The sequence below is a fragment of the Tenrec ecaudatus genome, chromosome 7 (genome assembly GCF_050624435.1).
Source record: "Tenrec ecaudatus isolate mTenEca1 chromosome 7, mTenEca1.hap1, whole genome shotgun sequence".
NCBI classification, from domain to species: Eukaryota; Metazoa; Chordata; class Mammalia; order Afrosoricida; family Tenrecidae; genus Tenrec; species Tenrec ecaudatus.
Window position 1 is genome coordinate 113,459,568 of NC_134536.1, and position 17,877 is coordinate 113,477,444.

The window sequence follows — 17,877 nt, forward strand, 5'->3', positions numbered from 1 at the left end:
TCCTGGATTCCATGTTTCCAGTTCCTATCTGTACCAGTGTACATCCTCTGGTCTAGCTGGATTTGTAAGGTAGAACTGGGATCATGGGGGGAGGGGAGAGAGAAGCATTTAAGAATTAGAGAGGAAAGTTGTATGTTTCGTTGTTGCTACACTGCACACCGAATGGCTCATCTCCTCCACAAGACCCCTCTGTAAGGGGGTGTCCCCTTGCCTACAGATGGGCTTTGGGTCTCCACTATGCACTCCCACTCATTTGCCATATGATTTTTTTGTTCTTTGATGCCTGATCCCTTTGACACCTCGTGGTCAAACAGGCTGGTGTGCTTCTTCCATGTGAGCTTTGTTGCTTCTGAGATAGATGGCCACTTGTTTTCCTTCAAGCCTTTAAGACCCCGGATACTTTATCTTTTGATAGCCAAGCCCCATCAGCTTTCTTCACATTTGCTTATACACACATTTGTCTTCAATGGTCATATCGGGAAGGTAGGCACACAATGATATAGCTTTTTGTTCTTTGATGCCTGATACCTGATCCTTTAGACAGCTCATGCACAGAGTAGACCATATGGCTGGTCCCACTATAAGACATAACATCCCTCACTGACCCTAGGCCCTACACGGGACAACACTGGAGACTCAGTGCCGGGACTGGCCCGGGCTGAACCCACCACACTGAGGCAAAACACTAAGGGCATGCAGCAGAGAAACAGTGTGTGTGTGTGGGGGGGGGGGGGTGCAGATCAGGAAGCTCCTGAGGGAGTACAAAGGATAGACTTTGGGGCCAGAGCATGGCACCCCATGGGACTCAACTGGAGGACACTCCTAGAGGTCAACAAACAGACCTTGAACTATTTACAGGGGTGTTTTTTTTTCTTATATAGATTTTGGACGTTGATTTTCTTGGTTTTGTCCTAGTTGTGTTCTTTTTGTCACTTTGTCTTGCTATGCCTTGTTTTTTGGTGTATATCATTATCTCTGCAGGTCTATCTAGATAAGATAGGCTGAACAGTCTGGAGGAGAAAACAATGGGTCCTATGGTTCCAGGGTGACATGGGAGAGGGGGAAGGGGAGGAAAGGATGTGGTGTTGACCAACCAACGGATAAGGGAACAACAAGTGATCCAAAAATAGTGGCAAGGAGGGTGTGAGAGGCCTGGTCAGGATTTATCACGGGCAATGCAACCGAGAGAAATGACTGAAACCCAAATGAAGGCTGAGCATGACAGTGGGACAAGAGGAAAGTCAAAGGAAATTGAGGAAAGAATTATGGGGCAAAGGGCATTTACAGAGGTCTAAATATAGGCATGTACATATGTAAATATATCTATATAGGATTATGGGGAAATAAATCTATGTGCATATATTTATAGGTTTAGTATTAAGGGAGCAGATGGACATTGGACCTCCACTCAAGTACTTCCTCAATGCAAGAACACTTTGTTCTATTAAACTGATATTCCATGATGAACACCTTCCCGACAATCACTGAAGACAAATGTGTCCATAAGCAAATGAGGTCAAGAAAGCTGATGGTGCCTAGCTATCAAAAGATATAGCGTCTGGAGTCTTAAAGGTTTGCAGGTAAACAAGCAGCCATCTAGCTCAGAAGCAACAAAGCCCACAATGAAGAAACACACCAGCCTGGGTGACCAGTATAAAAACTGGTGTTTTTATACTAACGATTCTGAAAAATAGTCAAAATTACAAAGTGGTAAGTATTCTGTTTTTAAAATATTATTTTCCATTTTATTGTTTCTAGGGGACTTTACTCAGACCAGAAGGTTGTCTGAATCTCTTACAATATGACATATATCACAGCATTCAAGTGGCAGTTGACAAACAACAGGATCTCATCTCTTTCTGCTTGTCTAAACAAGACATTCTCATTAAGCACATATGGCTGTAACGAAGTGAGGAGGAAGGTGGAAGGAGAAGTTTTGCAAAAGGCAGCAGAGGCAACAGAGGCTGAGTAGAGAAGCTAACTAAACTGTTTAAGATTTATTCACTGAAGTAATCTTCCAGCCCTGCCATATCGATATCCAGAGAGGAATTTAAAGTGGCTCCAGCAGCGGAGGCATCCTTGGCTTTGGGGACACTTGGTTTGGGCTGGGGAGTTTCTGGGTGGATAGATTCCTTCTTCATGTCTTTACCACCATTTAGAATCCGCTGGCTCTCCAGAAAGAACTGATTAGGATGATTCAAAGAAAAGCCACAATCATCAACCTGTACAAGGAAGCAAATTAATACCGGATTAATATATCACAAAAATATACTTCTAGAGGTTCCAAAAACTGCCCCAGCCCTCATTTAAACTCTTTTTCTTATCTGAGATATGGATCTTCTTTAGAACCCTCGATCCATCAAGGAGCTTCAACCTACCTACATCTTAATAACTGTCAAATTCCTATTTCCAGACTAAACTTAGTTCCCAATCCGACTCTGGTTCCATACCCATCTCCTACTCAGTATTTTGAATGGCGCAAAGCAGATCAAACTTGACACAGAACTCCTCCCTCTTCTCTGCCCATGGCCCTCAGGAACTGGGGTGACAATTCGTTCTATGGGGCCTCATGGACCCTAACTCTTTGACCTCTCCATCCCCAGCATCCCTTCTAACCCATGCTCTCAACTTGGCCAGATACAAACTACTAACAAGTCTTACTATTACCTCAAAATACAAAGTTGAAAAATGTTAATGAAAATATGTTTGGGAAACACACCTCCCTGTGTTTGTATGTGTGTGTATGTTTGTGTGTGTGCCACAATGTATGTAAATATAAATGTCGCTAAGTCCTATAGGACAAAAATCCAGGATGGTGAAACTTTATCTCATGTACGTGGACATACTGTCAGAAGAGATCAGTCCCTGGAGAAGGAAGGGCATTTTGTCCAGTAAAGCAGAGGGACAGTGGAAAGAGGAAGGCCCTCAGAGAGATGGACGGACATGACTCAAGCACAGGAACAACTGTGAGGAGGGCACAAGGCTGCGCAGCTTCTGTGTGGTGTGTATGGGCTTGCTGCGGGTCAGAGTGGACTCGATGGAACCTAACAACTACAGGACAAATATCGCTAGGATCCTAATTTTAAGCTAATTATTTGCTCAAATACTACTACTACTACTAATACTACGTTTAGAATTCAACTTCTATTATCTTTTGAAGTATAATGACCCTTAATTCTGTACCTTTAACACCCAAATGAACCTTTAGGGAGGTGTCAATCACTTTAGCATTTGAAGACTCGGCAAGCACTACTTTAAACACCAAATACGTATTTAATGTCAACTAGACCCCAGACATGGTGCCACACGGCACACACACACTCATGCACACACATGCACGTGCAGTTAATCGTCACTGAAGGAAGAGTAGTCACATTATCTCAGTTTTTCAGATGAGGCGTCTAAGGAAGAGAAGAGGCACCTGTCTAGGATCACACATGTTGGGAGTGCTGGAAAGGGGGGATGAGTCTCCACACCGGTGCTCATAACCACGACGCTTTTGTACTTAGCCACCCACTAAAGCTTGCTATCTTTCCTAGTAACTTGGCTGTCTTCAGTTGGGATAAAAGTAAGATATGTCAGCAAAATGTTGCATATGAAGACACTTTTCCTAAAGTATGGTTCTCCTGCAATTATTTTTTTCAGATATTCAAATCAAATGCTCACCCTTCTGCCTTCTGCAGTTTCATCAGGCTAGTTATTTATAGGAAGTATTTACACTTCACATCTTTCATAAGAACTGAGCCGCCATTACAGTCTATCAGTTTTACTACATCGTACTCTTCTTTATACTGAAGCAACTTGCACACACTCGTTGAGCTGAGCCCAAACTAGCCAGTTTACAATAGTCATACATTTCACATATTAATTGGAGACTTACTATGTACAAATCATGAACTAGCAGCTTTCGGTATATATGCGTTTGACTAAGACTAACTGAGGTAGTTAGTTTATTGTGCCAACCTGACCGATCAACACAAGTGGGGTTAATTAAAGGGCAGAGGGACAAACGGCCCAGGGAGAGTCTCTCCTTTCTAGTTCGGGGGGGGGGGGGGGGGGAAGGCGCGGATCTCTCTTGCTTTCTGATTGTCGGACCAAAGTGCAGCTGCCTTAGCAGTTCCCTGCTTCAGCTGGCAAGGCTCACTTCCTGAAAGACATCCCCAAGGAGAAGTCACATGGACCTATCCCGATGCAGCCCTGGGTGCTGGAGCAGCCGTGTGGAGACCCCTGCCAGTGCTGAGATGCTTACACACTCACTGATTCAGCTTTCCTCCTGCAGTAGGCATCATAGTGTGTGTTTTGTGAGATGGAGGAGGACTTTGTGGATTGGTGTTGGCCATATGGGTTAATGAGTTAATGTTGGACTTGTGGGCTTGGGAAGCACTGGGTTGGGATGTTTTCTTGATGTGCACTTACCCTTCATATAAAACTCTTATACATGAGTTGCTGTGGATTTGTTTCTGTAAAGTACCCAGAGTAAGACACTAACTCTAAGACATATACTTAAATATCACCGTCAAGAATAGGAACGCAGTAAGGGTCACAGATGGAGGTCAACGACAGTCCTCAGCAGAGAGAGAGAGTCTAGCTGGGGAGATCAAGGAAGAATGTGAGGGAAGCGTGATCTCCGTGGGATGTGACTGCATCTCTGGGATAAAGGTGGGTAAAGGAATGACGAGCAGCAGGGCCTCAGGAGCAAGGTAGAGAGAGAAAGGCCTGGGAAAGTGAGTAGCTGAGATGGTCTGGAGTGAAAGGCACACAGGGGAACAATAGAAAAGGACTCTAGGAAGACCCTAGACGGGGAGCCCTGACCATGGTAAGTAGTCGAGACCTAGCTCTCCATGTCATAAGAAGTCACTCACAAGTCTTCATTAGGGAGGTAATGTGAATCGAGTTCTGCATAATATGAGGATAGGTTAAAATGGGCTCCAAAAACCAAACCACTGCCACTGAGTCAATGCTGACTCACAGCAAGGAGAACTGCCCCTGTGGCAGGCTTCCTGTAAAACGGATTAGCAGAGGGTAAAGGAACTGCCGTCATGGTCCAGAATGAACACCCCTCACAGGTGGGCCAGTAAACAGGAACATGGGCTCTTCTGCTAACGCACACATTTCACCCAGGATTCTCTTCAGTAGGTTGCTGATACAATGTGGGCCATAATTCACAGAAACCTCAGGGTATAGCACAGTGGTAAGGATACAGACTGATCTTTGTAAACAGTCTGGCTCAGATCGCTGAGAAGGAATGTCCATCTCCTCCCCTGCTGCTTAGTTATAAAACACCTCCGAATGTTCTGTGATAATAACAGAAGGTAAATTGTGAATTTTCCTTTTGTTAATTTCTCTACTCAATTCATTAAACACTTGGAGAATTAATATAAACTTTATGTTTTTTAGAGAATTTCATATAAAAAAATTTACAAAGTAACCTATTTCTATCAGAAAGCTTTAAGTTTTAGACACTGAGAACATTGGTAATTGATAGGGCTTTGAGTATCCATTTATTAAACCTCTTCCTATATATCAATTAGCAAACTGGACCCTAAAGAGAGTTCAGAGTTTACCCAAAGTCAGAGAATTAGTGAATGGTTTTGTCTAGAATTTGGGTCTTCGGATTAGCTCACTTAATTCATCTGAAAAATGATTAACGGTGTTTTATTCAAAGTCAAGTAAATTAAACTCATAATGATATCTTCATTTGGAATATTAGCTCTAGAGTTAATCTAGGCTATAAAGAATATAGAAAATATGGTGGTATTACTTCATGCAAAAGGATCTTGCAACTTGTGCTACTGGAAGTTTTTTCCTACAGCCTGCTTCAAGTTGTTAAGAATTACAGTACATCTACTGTAACAGAAAGATGATTCTCTAGATTAGGCTGAACTATTAGTCTTGTATGTGGATAAAATGAAATATAACCTTCCTAAGCTTCATTTTTCTTATCTATATGAAGCACAAATAATAATGACCACGCACAACCATGTTTACAGTATAAAACTAAAGAAATTTGAATATAAAAAAATTGTTTCTATGAAATTTTTAATTAAATGATTTGGAAAGACTGATAAAGGGTAAAAATCTAAAACATTTCATGGCCATTGAGTCAATTCTAAGTCATAGCGGCCCTATAGGAAGGAGGCAGATTAGAACTGCCCCTGTGGGTTTCGGGGACTCTAATTCTTTACAGAAGTAGAAAGCTCTATTTCTCTCCTGTAAAGTGGCATGGTGGTTTCAAACTCCTGAACTTGTGGTTTGTATCCCAACACATAACCCATTATGCTACCAGGTCTCTCCTGAAAAGCACCGCATATACTCGAGTATTAACCAACCCGAATATCAGCCAGGGCACCTAATTTTACCAGAAAAACTGCATTAAAAATGTGCTGGAAAACTCAGCTTATACTTGTATATGCCACAGTAAGTCACTTAAAAAAAAAAGTTGAATTCCCAAATATATAGGGAAAACAACCATGCTTTGTGAGGATGATTAAGTTCCTTTTCCGTGTTAAAGAAATTCTTCTGGTATATCTGTCAAAATTTTAAATATTGTCTTAAAACTATATCGGTCAGTCCCGACATATCTATTTTGAAAACCTGAATGGTTAAATATGCCTAAAGTACATTCTTGCAGTTAATGAGCAGTAGCATTGGCTTTGTTTATAAAACCTTAAAGAGATATTCAGATCAGAACTGGAGAGGTCACAAAGAGAAAACATGTTCTTGACACAGTCCTCCTTAATCACCGATGACAAACACTGTTATTAATTAGTATGCATATAAGAAATACCACCCCCTCCCAAAAATGCATTAAAAAGTTCATAGAGAGCAAAAGAAATTGGTCTCTTTCCATTATTAAAGATGGTAAAACATGATGGCAACATATGTACAAATGTGCTTGACACAATGGATGGACATATGGATTGTGATAAGAATTGTACTAGCCCCCAATAAAATGTTTTTTTAAAAAAAGCTTTAAAACTGAAAGAAAAAAAGTTTTTGAGTACTAGATGTCTTTGGACCCACAGGGGAATCTGGCTATGGCTATTAAAGGAGATATGAAAGCATATTACAATCAAGGAAACTGCATTCAAACCAAATGCCTCACCCTCATTACAAAATATTACCAAATGAATTGTATTCAAGTGTCTTAACTGTCAAATATGAAGTTTAGGAATGTACATATAAAGGGGTACCTAAAAAACCCGAAATTTTTCTCCCAACAGCTATGTATTAAATTTTTTTTTACAAAGTACTCGCCAATACACTTAATACATTTGTCAAATCTGCAACTTAACTCTTGGAAACATTTTTCAAACACATCTGTTTGGATAGCTAACAGCACCTCCTGTGTTTTTTTCCTTTACTGCTTTTACTTCATTCGAACACTGACCTTTCATGTCCCTTTTCATTTTCAGAAACAAAAAGAAGTCCCACAGAGTGAGGTCAAGTGAGTAAGATACATGGGGCAAGAGAGGCATGCTGGATTTGTTTGTTTGTTTTTCAAAAACCGGTGCACTGAGATGGCAGTGTGAGCAGGTGTACTGTCACGGTGGTGAAACCAGTCCCCCGTCTGCCACAAATAAGGCCTTTTTTGGTCACACACCGTTAGATGCAATCTTTGCAGAACCTCTACATAGAAAGCTTGACTAACAGTCTGACCTGGTGGAATGAACTCCAAATACACTATGAGTTGACAGTTTTGTCTGTTTGGGGAGTTGATGGACATCTAGAAAAAGGTGTGTCATCAATCGACATTTCACATTTTTTGAAATGAGAAAACCACTCGTACACTGGAGTCTTTTTCCCATCACGCTGTCCCTGTAAGCTGTGTTCAACAGCATAACAGTTTCTGCAGCATTTTTCCTGAGCAGAAAACAAAATTTCAGAGGCACACTGTTCTCTTAAATTGGCCATTACAGTAAACGAGGTTCGAGTTAAACTGTTGTTATGAAAAAATTCACTGTGACCAAAGACAATCTTTCCAGGCGACACCACTGGGTGCACTGACTCAGAGCAAATTGCTTGATGCTCGCCCAGTGGGAAAGATGCGTACTACAAAAGCTCCGCTCCACCTAGAGCAGTTCAGGGTTTTTTTGTGTACCTCCTCATGCTTTATAATTTTCCATTGACTAATTTTTATTAGTAAACCAAGTGGAAAAATACATAGGAACTTGTACCATCATTTTACGTGACAATATGATTCTGTATTTTTCTTAAATCTATAATTGTCCTTTATTTACTAGTTCTGTTATTTCCTCCCCTTTAAGCACATTTTGTAGGACTTGGGTCTACTAAGTTGCTTGATAACATGATGAAATTATTAAGAATTGCTCATGAATTATACTTTCTTCCAGGAATTCTTTTTTTTTCCATTAGCTAAGCTTATAATTTCATCATATACATTATTCATTAGAAGTTCAAGGTACATATACATAGTCTAATTTTATCTTTTCCAAATCTCATTTACATGAAAGTATATATCCTCACTGAAAACATATTTCTCATAAGTTGATGAACACAGTTTTCACGCCTGATATATCTCCATATATCCAGACATTTTCATGATAACTTCCTTATAGAATCAAATTTATTTTGTTTGGTATATCTTAAAAGGAGACTGTCTCCACACTTCCAGGTTTGTTTGTTTGTTTAATCATCTTATTGGGGGCTCGTACAGCTCTTATCACCATCCATCCATCCATCCATCCATCCATCCATCCTCCATCCATCCATCCATCCATCCGTGTCAAGCACATTTGTACATAGGCTTCCATCATCTTTTCAAGACAGTTTCTACTTGAGCCTTTGGTATAATCTCATTTTCTCTCTCCCTCACCCTCCCTCCCTCATGAACCCTTGATAATTTATTTAAAAAATTTTCATGTGAATTGTTGTCTATTGAGTGCTTTATTTCGTTCATTTTCATTTGGGCACTAAAAAGTGTGCATGGCTGCATTTAATTCCCAATAGGAAAATAAACACAGGATTTTGCTAGCTAGTCTCCTCCAGGAGACACATGTGAGTGGGGGAGGGCAAAGGAGGAAAAGGAAAAGAAATCTAACAGAATAAAACAGATCCTACTTTAAAAGCAAACTGGAGAAAGAAGAGAGGAAAAAGTGGTACCCACTTCTAAATCTCCCATTTCTTACTTTTGCTCAACTTACTCTTTATTTCATCAGAATGCGAAAGTAAAAATGCTCAGTTTGTTTCCTACTGGAATAGGACGCCAGCAATCTTACAATTTCACCTACTGTGAGTCTTCTGATTCTTTCACTGCCCCAGTTTTGTTATTGGTTATGCTTTCGAGATGAATGGGTTTTTCATTCCTTAGTCCCTTTCTAAAGGATCAGGGGAGCAAAACTGTACTCTGCATCTGTACAACCGCACTATCCATTCCTAAACAAGGCTCAGTAAACTACAAAGGATGTGAAACAAGAAGAGTAGAGGTGAGTCTAGGTGACTGGGAAGGTAAAGGTAGGGTGATGGAATTTTTTTGGCTTGGAATTAACATGTTTTTGTACAAAGTGACCTTCACACAAAAGCCACATTAAAATTTTAGGACTTCATCTTAAGAACAATAGTATACCATCAAAGAATCTACATATTGTTACTTAAATTCTCCAGCAAGACATGCAGTGACAAAATATGGAATGGGGCATGCATGAGTCATAGTGACCCTGGAGGACGGAGCAGAACTGCTCTGTGACTTTCTGCGACTCTGAATGGGAATAGAGATCCTCGTGTTTCTCCTGAGGAGCAGCTGGTGGATCTGAACTGATACAGCCCAACATGTGACCCATTATGCCACCAGGGATGGGAAATGAGTTCAAACACTAGGCAAGAGATGATGGTGGCTTCTAGCCCAGTGTTTTAACTGATAGCCTTAATGATGGCATCAAGTTAGTCTTAAAAGGCTTAATGATATTTTGCACATCCTGTTTAAGATTGCGGGAGAATGTGATGCTTTATAATGAAAATTCCGTAAAGATGTATCTAGTGGAAGGAAAACATCATGCCCAAATGTCTGAAATAGAATCCTGGATGAGTCCATGACGAAAAAGCTCTATTTGTAAGATAATTACTTCCCATTAAGATTCAGAGATTATTTTACACAAATATTTTCATTTCCAAAAGGAGTATGCAAAAAGTAACAACAACAAAACCACAGTAAGGTTTACAATGATTCTGAACGTTGCTTCCTAAAAACACGGGGGCAAACGGGTTTCAAAGCAGGCAGCTTTGACACCTTCTAAGTGATCATCACTAAGACACTTGCACAGAGTGACCTTCACACAAACATGGATCTCATATGTCTGCCACCGCAAATGTAGATTTTGAAGGAATGGAAGCAATATTGCTTTACCTTTGGGATCTTTGGGTTTTAATCAAGAGCTTTTACAATGACAGCTTAAAATGAGGCAGCTGGTATTACCAAAAAAGCCATATGGAACTATCATACTGTTGCTGGAAATGGTATCAATTAACTGGTTCATTTTCAAAACTTCCATTTATGTGCAACTTGATCAGCGGGCACAGGAAAATAAACAAAGGGCTTGTGTGTCTATGGGGGGGGGGGGAGAAGGGTGACTATAAAACTGATCCTATTTTAAAATTAAAGTAGAAGAAATAACCAACGAAAGATATTCTCAACTAAAAGTCTACAGTGGAACATTTAGTCAGTACAAAAACAAAGGCTTACTTACATCATTCAAATGAAATTTAAGTTACACTGTTCCTATAGATGGAAAGATTTAGATAAATGTCTTTTCAAGATTGTCATTGTCTATGGCAAGTTTTAAAAATTGGCACAGCAGCAAAATGTTCTTATGAGAATGATCATTAGGAGAAACGACTACAAAAGCTGATGTGACAACTACACCAATTCCTTTTCCTTAATGATTATGTCACAAAATAAATGTTTTGACTTAATTTTCATCACTCATTTTTCTGCAAAGGAAAGAGGCTGATCCTGAGATCACATAGTGAAAAATACACAAATCACTGAGAACAGATGTGGAATTAAAATTCGCAAGCCAAGTAAGCAAATTAAGGAATGCAATACCTTAAAAAGAGTCAGGTCAGATGGTGCTTGATGATAACAGCTTAATATGTGGCTTATCTGGTGAAATTCTTATTCTGACCAAACTAATGAATTTTCATTATGATTTGCCTTTAAATATTATAAAAATTCTGTATGTCTTTAAATGAATAACACTTTCAAATATTAGGTGTGGTAAAAAGAAAACTAGCATCCTTTAAAACCTACAATAGATGGGGATTCCAGTTAAAAGTGACCCATTAACCAGCTGTGGTACTTTGGGCGAGTCATTTAGAATCTCTGGGTCGCTGTTTCTTATACATAAACTATGAATGTTAGAGCAGATGGCCTCTAAGGTCCCTGTATGCTTACTATTCTCTGAATCTAGAAAAGAAAATGCTAATGATCTCAGCAGTGGTTATTATAAATGCAGTATCAGATCGCCATTGGAGGAATGCACTTATGGCTGGATTTACAAGCTTTGGATAAGTTAGACAATGTGGGTTCAAATCTAAATTTTATCCCCCTACAAGCAACATGACCTTGCACATGTTACTTGGCTTCTCTAACTCTATTCATAAATGGGGTTAAAAACAGTACCTAGTGTAGCGGGATATAATCTAAGTCATGGGGATAATGCACTTAAAGTACTCAGTGCTCTGCCTAGCACGCCTTAGAAATTGGCTGGTATTATTTATGCTTCTATGATTGGTGTAAGATCTATTTTATGAAATAATTTATGAAGAAATCTCTGCAAATTTCTACATCCTCAGAATAGAAAACATGAAAAATAGTTGCAAAAATGAACATGGCAGTGTAGCTGATGATGAGAGCCCACACCAGTCAGGGAGGGCCGTGGCTCCCTTTGGAACTCAGCGAAAAATGCACACGAGGTTCTCAGACAAAACGTCTCAACAAGTGCGTGGACCCTCAAACTCCATTCTTCGACGTTATGTCCAGGTTTGGGGTGCATGTTCCAGCTCTCTGTGATCTTAAATGTTGTCACTGGTAATCCCTGCAACGAGGGAACACGTCCCTTCAGTGTGCGCCGCTCTTTGACCATCTCTGGTCAGAATCTCAGCCAGCTTCACTCTTTGGAATTATTTGTCTGAGTGCTGAGCTGGTGAGCCCGGCTTTCCAAACTACTCTGTCACAGGCTGGGTTAGTCTCAACTCGCTCTAACTTGCCAGTAGGCCTTCTTATACTAAGGAGACAGGCCAGATAAAAACCACATGTCCATGCCTTCCTTGAAGTTGGGGGGCTGAGAGGGTGGTGCACACTTATGTCCTAGGGCCTACTCTGCAGGTCAATATGGGACTTGGGAAGTAGATTAGAGCAACATGAGGTGACAGGCACAAATAAAAAGACATGGATTTTCTGCAAGCAAGATGGCAAAAGTTCTCCCAGGGCAGCTGTGGCAAAGGTTGTAGACCTAGTGAACAGATTGTAGATGGAGAACTAAGGTCAGTGGGTCAAATCCAGCCGCTTTTAAAAGTAAAGTTCTACTGAAACACAATCACAGTCATTCATTTACACGTTGTTCATGGTTCCTTTCAAACGACAACAGCAGAGCTGAGTAGTTGTGACAGAGACCCTGTGGCCCACAGTCTAAAATATTTATAATGTGGCTCTTTACTGAAAAGGCTCCCCAATTCTTGGTCTAGTCCTAGATGTGGAATGGCAAAATAAGGTCTCACGGTGCAGTTTCCCCTAATTGTAATATATCTGGCTCTGTAGCATGCAAGCTTGGTTCTCTGGCCCTTCTATAAATTTGACAAGCTACCTAATATTGTGCAATACATCCCTTTCTGCTGAAAACAACCACAGTATTTTCGACTGCTGCAACTAGGAAACACGAAATGATACACGGAGTAACAAAAACCAAAGAATTGGGCTACAAAGTTAAACATTGTTTTTACTTACATTGTGTGTCATCTCGAAGTACTTCTGACAGGCTACCTGATAATGTGTCCCTTTTACTAATTCCAAAATCTAAAATGAATTGGGAAAGAGAAAGGCAAAATTAGCGATTAAGCATCTTCTAAATACTGTAGCACAGAGTTGTCGGCATTTTCACAATCTTCGCTGCAGAGAGTGAATGTCTTCAATCACGCGGTATGTTACACTTCTGCAGCCTGGCCACTGTGATAATTTTGACATTACACAGTCACTGTTTAAGTCAGCACTGAACCGCAGATAACAAGAGATAGTAAGTGATCTTTCTGACCTATCAACTGTGAATTTCAATAACTTTACCTCAGTGACAAGATGAAAATAGATCCCAGCATTATTACTTTGACAGTGATTGTCAGAGCATCATATGACAACATCTCTTCCAAAATTACAGATAAGAATGTAATCATCTAAGTGGTTGGGCGCAAGAAGCAATCACGTATACCATTTAGATTTGTTATTTTCCACATTACCAGTTCATACAGATCCAATATGAAGCACTGTGGTGTGCCCATCAGGAAAATTTAATATAAATCCTTCAGATGGGAGTCTGTGGAGAGAAAATGCTTTTACACCACCCCCCCGCCTCCCCCTACACACCTCTTGTATTTTTGAAATGACATTATTTCTAGTGAAGCTCAGCAGAATATGAGAGTGAATAGTCTATTCTATACACCTATTAGGAACACCATCCTATCTTTTGTAAATACAATTTGCTTTCCAATTCTACTCCATGTAATCTCTTCAGAGCGGTACGCACCCCCATTCTTATCCACAGAGTGCAGTGCTAGTTGAAATTTGTAAAAGTTCCATCACCTTTCCCCTTCAAAATAAATAAAATGTCTCTTTGGACTGTTTATCAAATGCAGTGAACTGCTGGAATTAGAGATAACCCCAAATGAAGGGACTCTCAATTCTGGAGAAATGCTAATTCCAATCCCTTTTCAAAAGGTAGGCCCTTCCTGTGACATGAAGTCCCTAACTCCCGCTGTCTTCGTTACTCAATACTGCCTTCAATCTCCTCGCAGACAGACAAATAAATTACAGTTGCAGCATAGGGACCATAAAAGGCTGGCAAGAATGGGCTTAAAGGAATTATTTTTCTGATTGTCTTATGGCATAAATATATGTCTTCCATTTCACCTTTTGTTAAATCCTAAATGGCCTGGGTAAATGCTGATCAATCACAGCATCCGGCATGCTGTATGTTTCCATGAATTGTTACAGCAAAAATAAGTAAATAAAAAGTCACTTATACGTGAATGATACAAGAAAAAAGTGGAGAAATTCACAAAGCTTTTCTCGATAACCTTCAAAGCTTGAGTCCAGACTTTCTGACACTTTTACAAACAGATAACCAAATTGTGTTCAGGTAAACTTCGGAATCGCTCCTGGCAAACATCAATTTTAACAATGTATTAATATCTGTGAGTTAGAGTTTGAGAAGAATTCAAACAATAAAGCTTAAAACGATGCCATAAATTATCTGAAGAGAAGTAAGTCCAAATAGACACAAAAGCTCAACTGTAGTATGGCAATAAATACAATACATTCCTTTTAAGTAAAGACAGAAGAATGAATCCAACATGTTGTTCCGTGTATATGAATTTTCTTTTTTTAAATGAATTTCTATGTATATAAAATTTGAAATAAAATGCTGAAGATGACTCAGAAATGGTTGCAGCAGTACATCAACAGAGAACTGGCAGAAATTAAAGCCAGGTTCAGAAGATGTGTAAAGAGGGCTATCATTGCCGATGTTGGGTGGATCTTGGATCATATATACGTTTACCTATGTTGGGTTGACTATTACAATAACAAAGGTACCATACTTTGTGGATGATAACAAGTTATGAATAACATAATTAATGGGAATACAAGAATATTTGTGTTAATACAATATTTAATTGTGTTAATACAGATAGGTAGTTAGTTGACCAAAACAGAGAAATATTGCATGGCATAAAATCAGGAAAGGTATACAGCAGGGTCAGATCAGTTCACCATCCTTATCTCATCTGTGTTTTGAGCAAATTATCCAAAATGCTGGATTATATGAAGAAGAACATAGCATCAAGATTGGAGGAAGACTCAATAACAATACAGTTTGCAGATAACAAAAAAATGCAAGCTTTGATCAGGAAACAGAAGGAGCCCTGGTAGCACAGGGGATTACAAATTGAGCTGCTAACCACAAGGTCAATAGTTCGAAACCATCCGCCACTCCACCAGAGAAAGATGAGGCTTTCTGCTCCTGTAACGGTTTATCACCTCAGAAACTCACAGAGACAGTTCAACTCTTCAATGGGGTGGCTATGAATAGAGATCGACTGGATCATGGTTGACATGAAGAAAACAAAATTCTTCAGAAGTAGGATAATGGCAACCTCATGATAAGTAGGATGAAGTTTTCAAAGATTCCATTTTACTTGGATCCACGGCCAACACTCATGGAAGGGGCACTCAATAACATCAAATGACATACTGCACTGGGCAAACACGCTGCAGACGATCTCATTTGTTACAAGTATGAAGAGCGGAGCTGTCATCTTGAGGACTCAGGTCAGCCTGACCCGAGCAGTGGTACATTTAATCACCCCTAACCGTGTGAAAGCTGCCCAGTGGAAAGGAAATCTAAATTAGAATTGATGCCTTTACATGGTGGTACTGGCAAGAATAGCAAATACACCATGGATTGTCAGAAGAATGAACAAATGCGTCTTGGAGGAAATACAGCCAGAATGCCTCCTAGAAGTGTAGAGGCTGAGACTTTCCTCGCCTCCTTTGGACATATCGAGAGATCATTCCCTGGAAAAGGACATAATTCGTGGTCACAAAGGTGAGCAAGAGAGGAGAAAGGAAAACCTTCAGTGAGATGGACTGACACAATGGCTGCAACAGTGGGTTGAAACAATAATAATAATCAGGAGGATAGCACAGGGCTGAGTACTATGAGTCAGAACTGGCACCGAACAATGACAATAAGCTGTCCAGTGCTATTATAACACAAATACTACAACCACAGGGCATTAACAAACAAAAAACCATTTTCTCATTGCTCAGGAGACTAGAAGTCCCAATTTGAGAGCTGTGCTGGCTCTGTGGGAAGGCTTGCCCTGTTGCGACTAGATGGCGGGTCTTATCTCTGCTTCACCTGCTGTTTCTTGGTACCTTGGAGAACTACTGTGTCAGCGATTATCCTTTCCTCCATTTGTTCTTTTATGTCTCAAAAGAGATTAAGAGACAACCCAGACTAATACCTTCTCGTTAACATAACAAAGAAATCCTACTCCCAGAAGGATTGAAACCATTGTGGTTGGGATTTATAACACTTTATTTTCAGGGTGGGATAACAATTCAATCCATAACAGGAAGTAATGAAGATATAAGGGGCACTGAATAAGCTAAAAGAAAATGTCCAAGAGAAAGGCTGGTTTGTGGAGATTAGGCATCATTGGTGGGAACGCACACACACACACACACACACACACACACACACGTTATCCCAGGGGCAAGTTGAGTTGCTCTCAGTAAGGTGGGCAGTTGGAATTCACCAGCCACTCCGTAGGAGAAAGATGAGGCATTCTGTGCCTTTAAAGGTTTATCGTCTCAGAAACCTAGGAGGCAGTTGTACTGACTTACAGGGTTGCTGAAAGATTAGCAGTTGGTTTGGGTTTTATATGCAATTTAAATGACCTTGCTTTCTCTAAGAGGAATCTAAAAGTGTGTATGCTTTTCAAAGTAAGACTAGGAAATATAAATATTCCTTAAAAAGAATTTAAATATTAACGGCACATTGTGATTTATGTAACAAAGACAGAGGAAGAGAGAAAACAGAGAAAGGGTGGGTCTTCTGAACCGGTGGGTAGTTAGGATTGTTCTTGGAGTAAACTGGAGCACTACGGCAGTGTTCCAAACACAGGAGGACTTCAACTAGCTTCTACCAGCTAACCGCCCGCTGTGCTGCAAACAGGCTGGAGAGCGCAGCGGTGGACACAGGGAGATGATCTCAGGTATCCAGGGGGTAAAATCCATGCCAGCATGAGAGCAGTAAGGAGGGAAGAAGTGGTCAGATTTGAAGATGTAAGCATTTTCTACATAACAGCCATCACCCATTTCTGGAAATCAGATGTTTGGCACAAAAATACTCAACAGGAACCTGTTCCCTGGTGATTTAGAGTAATACATTACCTATCACTCAATCCTTTCTGCAATCTATTTCTAAAATAAAACTAGTTTTAAAAGACAATATAATGCATACATATATATAGACGCTGAGGCTAAAATTCAAGTCGCCAAAACACCATTTACTTTAACAAAACAACCAACGGCAGCATTCACACAGAGTATATTCAACTCAATGCCACCAAGTCGATTTCGACCCCAAGTAATCCTATGGGACAGAGTAGAACACGCCTTGTGGATTTCCGAGACTGTAAATCTTTCTGGAAGTAGTAAGCCTCATCTTTCTCCTGGGGAGGTGCTGGTGGCTTCAAACTGCTGACCTAGTGGTTTATAGTCCAATCCATAACTCACTATGCCATCAAGCCTCCTTATAGGTTATATAGTAGCATAAAAACATGTCACCCAAAGCCTCTCTTAATACTAACAACATCTTAGATGCAGTTCCCCTTTTAAAAGTTCAAAACCTTCGTACTTGATTGTTCTACAATTTGTATATGGAAAGCTATGGAGAATCTTTTCTGCACCTTATTTTGATAAATTTTCCAAACATAAACGTAACATATAAACACTGAACTAGGACTTGTGTTTTATTTTAGGTTTAAAAATCAAGCAGTTGTAATGGGGAAAATAGTAACTGGAGAAACGTTTTGCAGGACAAAAGTATACATTAAAGACAGCACTGATAAAATATGCTTGATTGA

At 40.0% G+C, this 17,877-nt stretch overlaps 1 protein-coding gene across 1 annotated transcript in view; it reads right to left on the bottom strand.

The window, feature by feature from the left end:
- Positions 1-1,717: 1,717 nt before the first annotated feature.
- PRIM2 (DNA primase subunit 2) overlaps positions 1,718-17,877 on the bottom strand; it is a 283,633-nt gene continuing 267,473 nt past the window's right edge. The window contains exons 13-14 of the mRNA XM_075554936.1: positions 12,962-13,030; positions 1,718-2,222 (exon numbers count right to left, since the gene is read on the bottom strand). Coding sequence (XP_075411051.1) covers positions 1,998-2,222; positions 12,962-13,030 — 294 coding nt within the window. The 3' untranslated portion in view covers positions 1,718-1,997. The remainder of the gene's footprint in view (positions 2,223-12,961; positions 13,031-17,877) is intronic.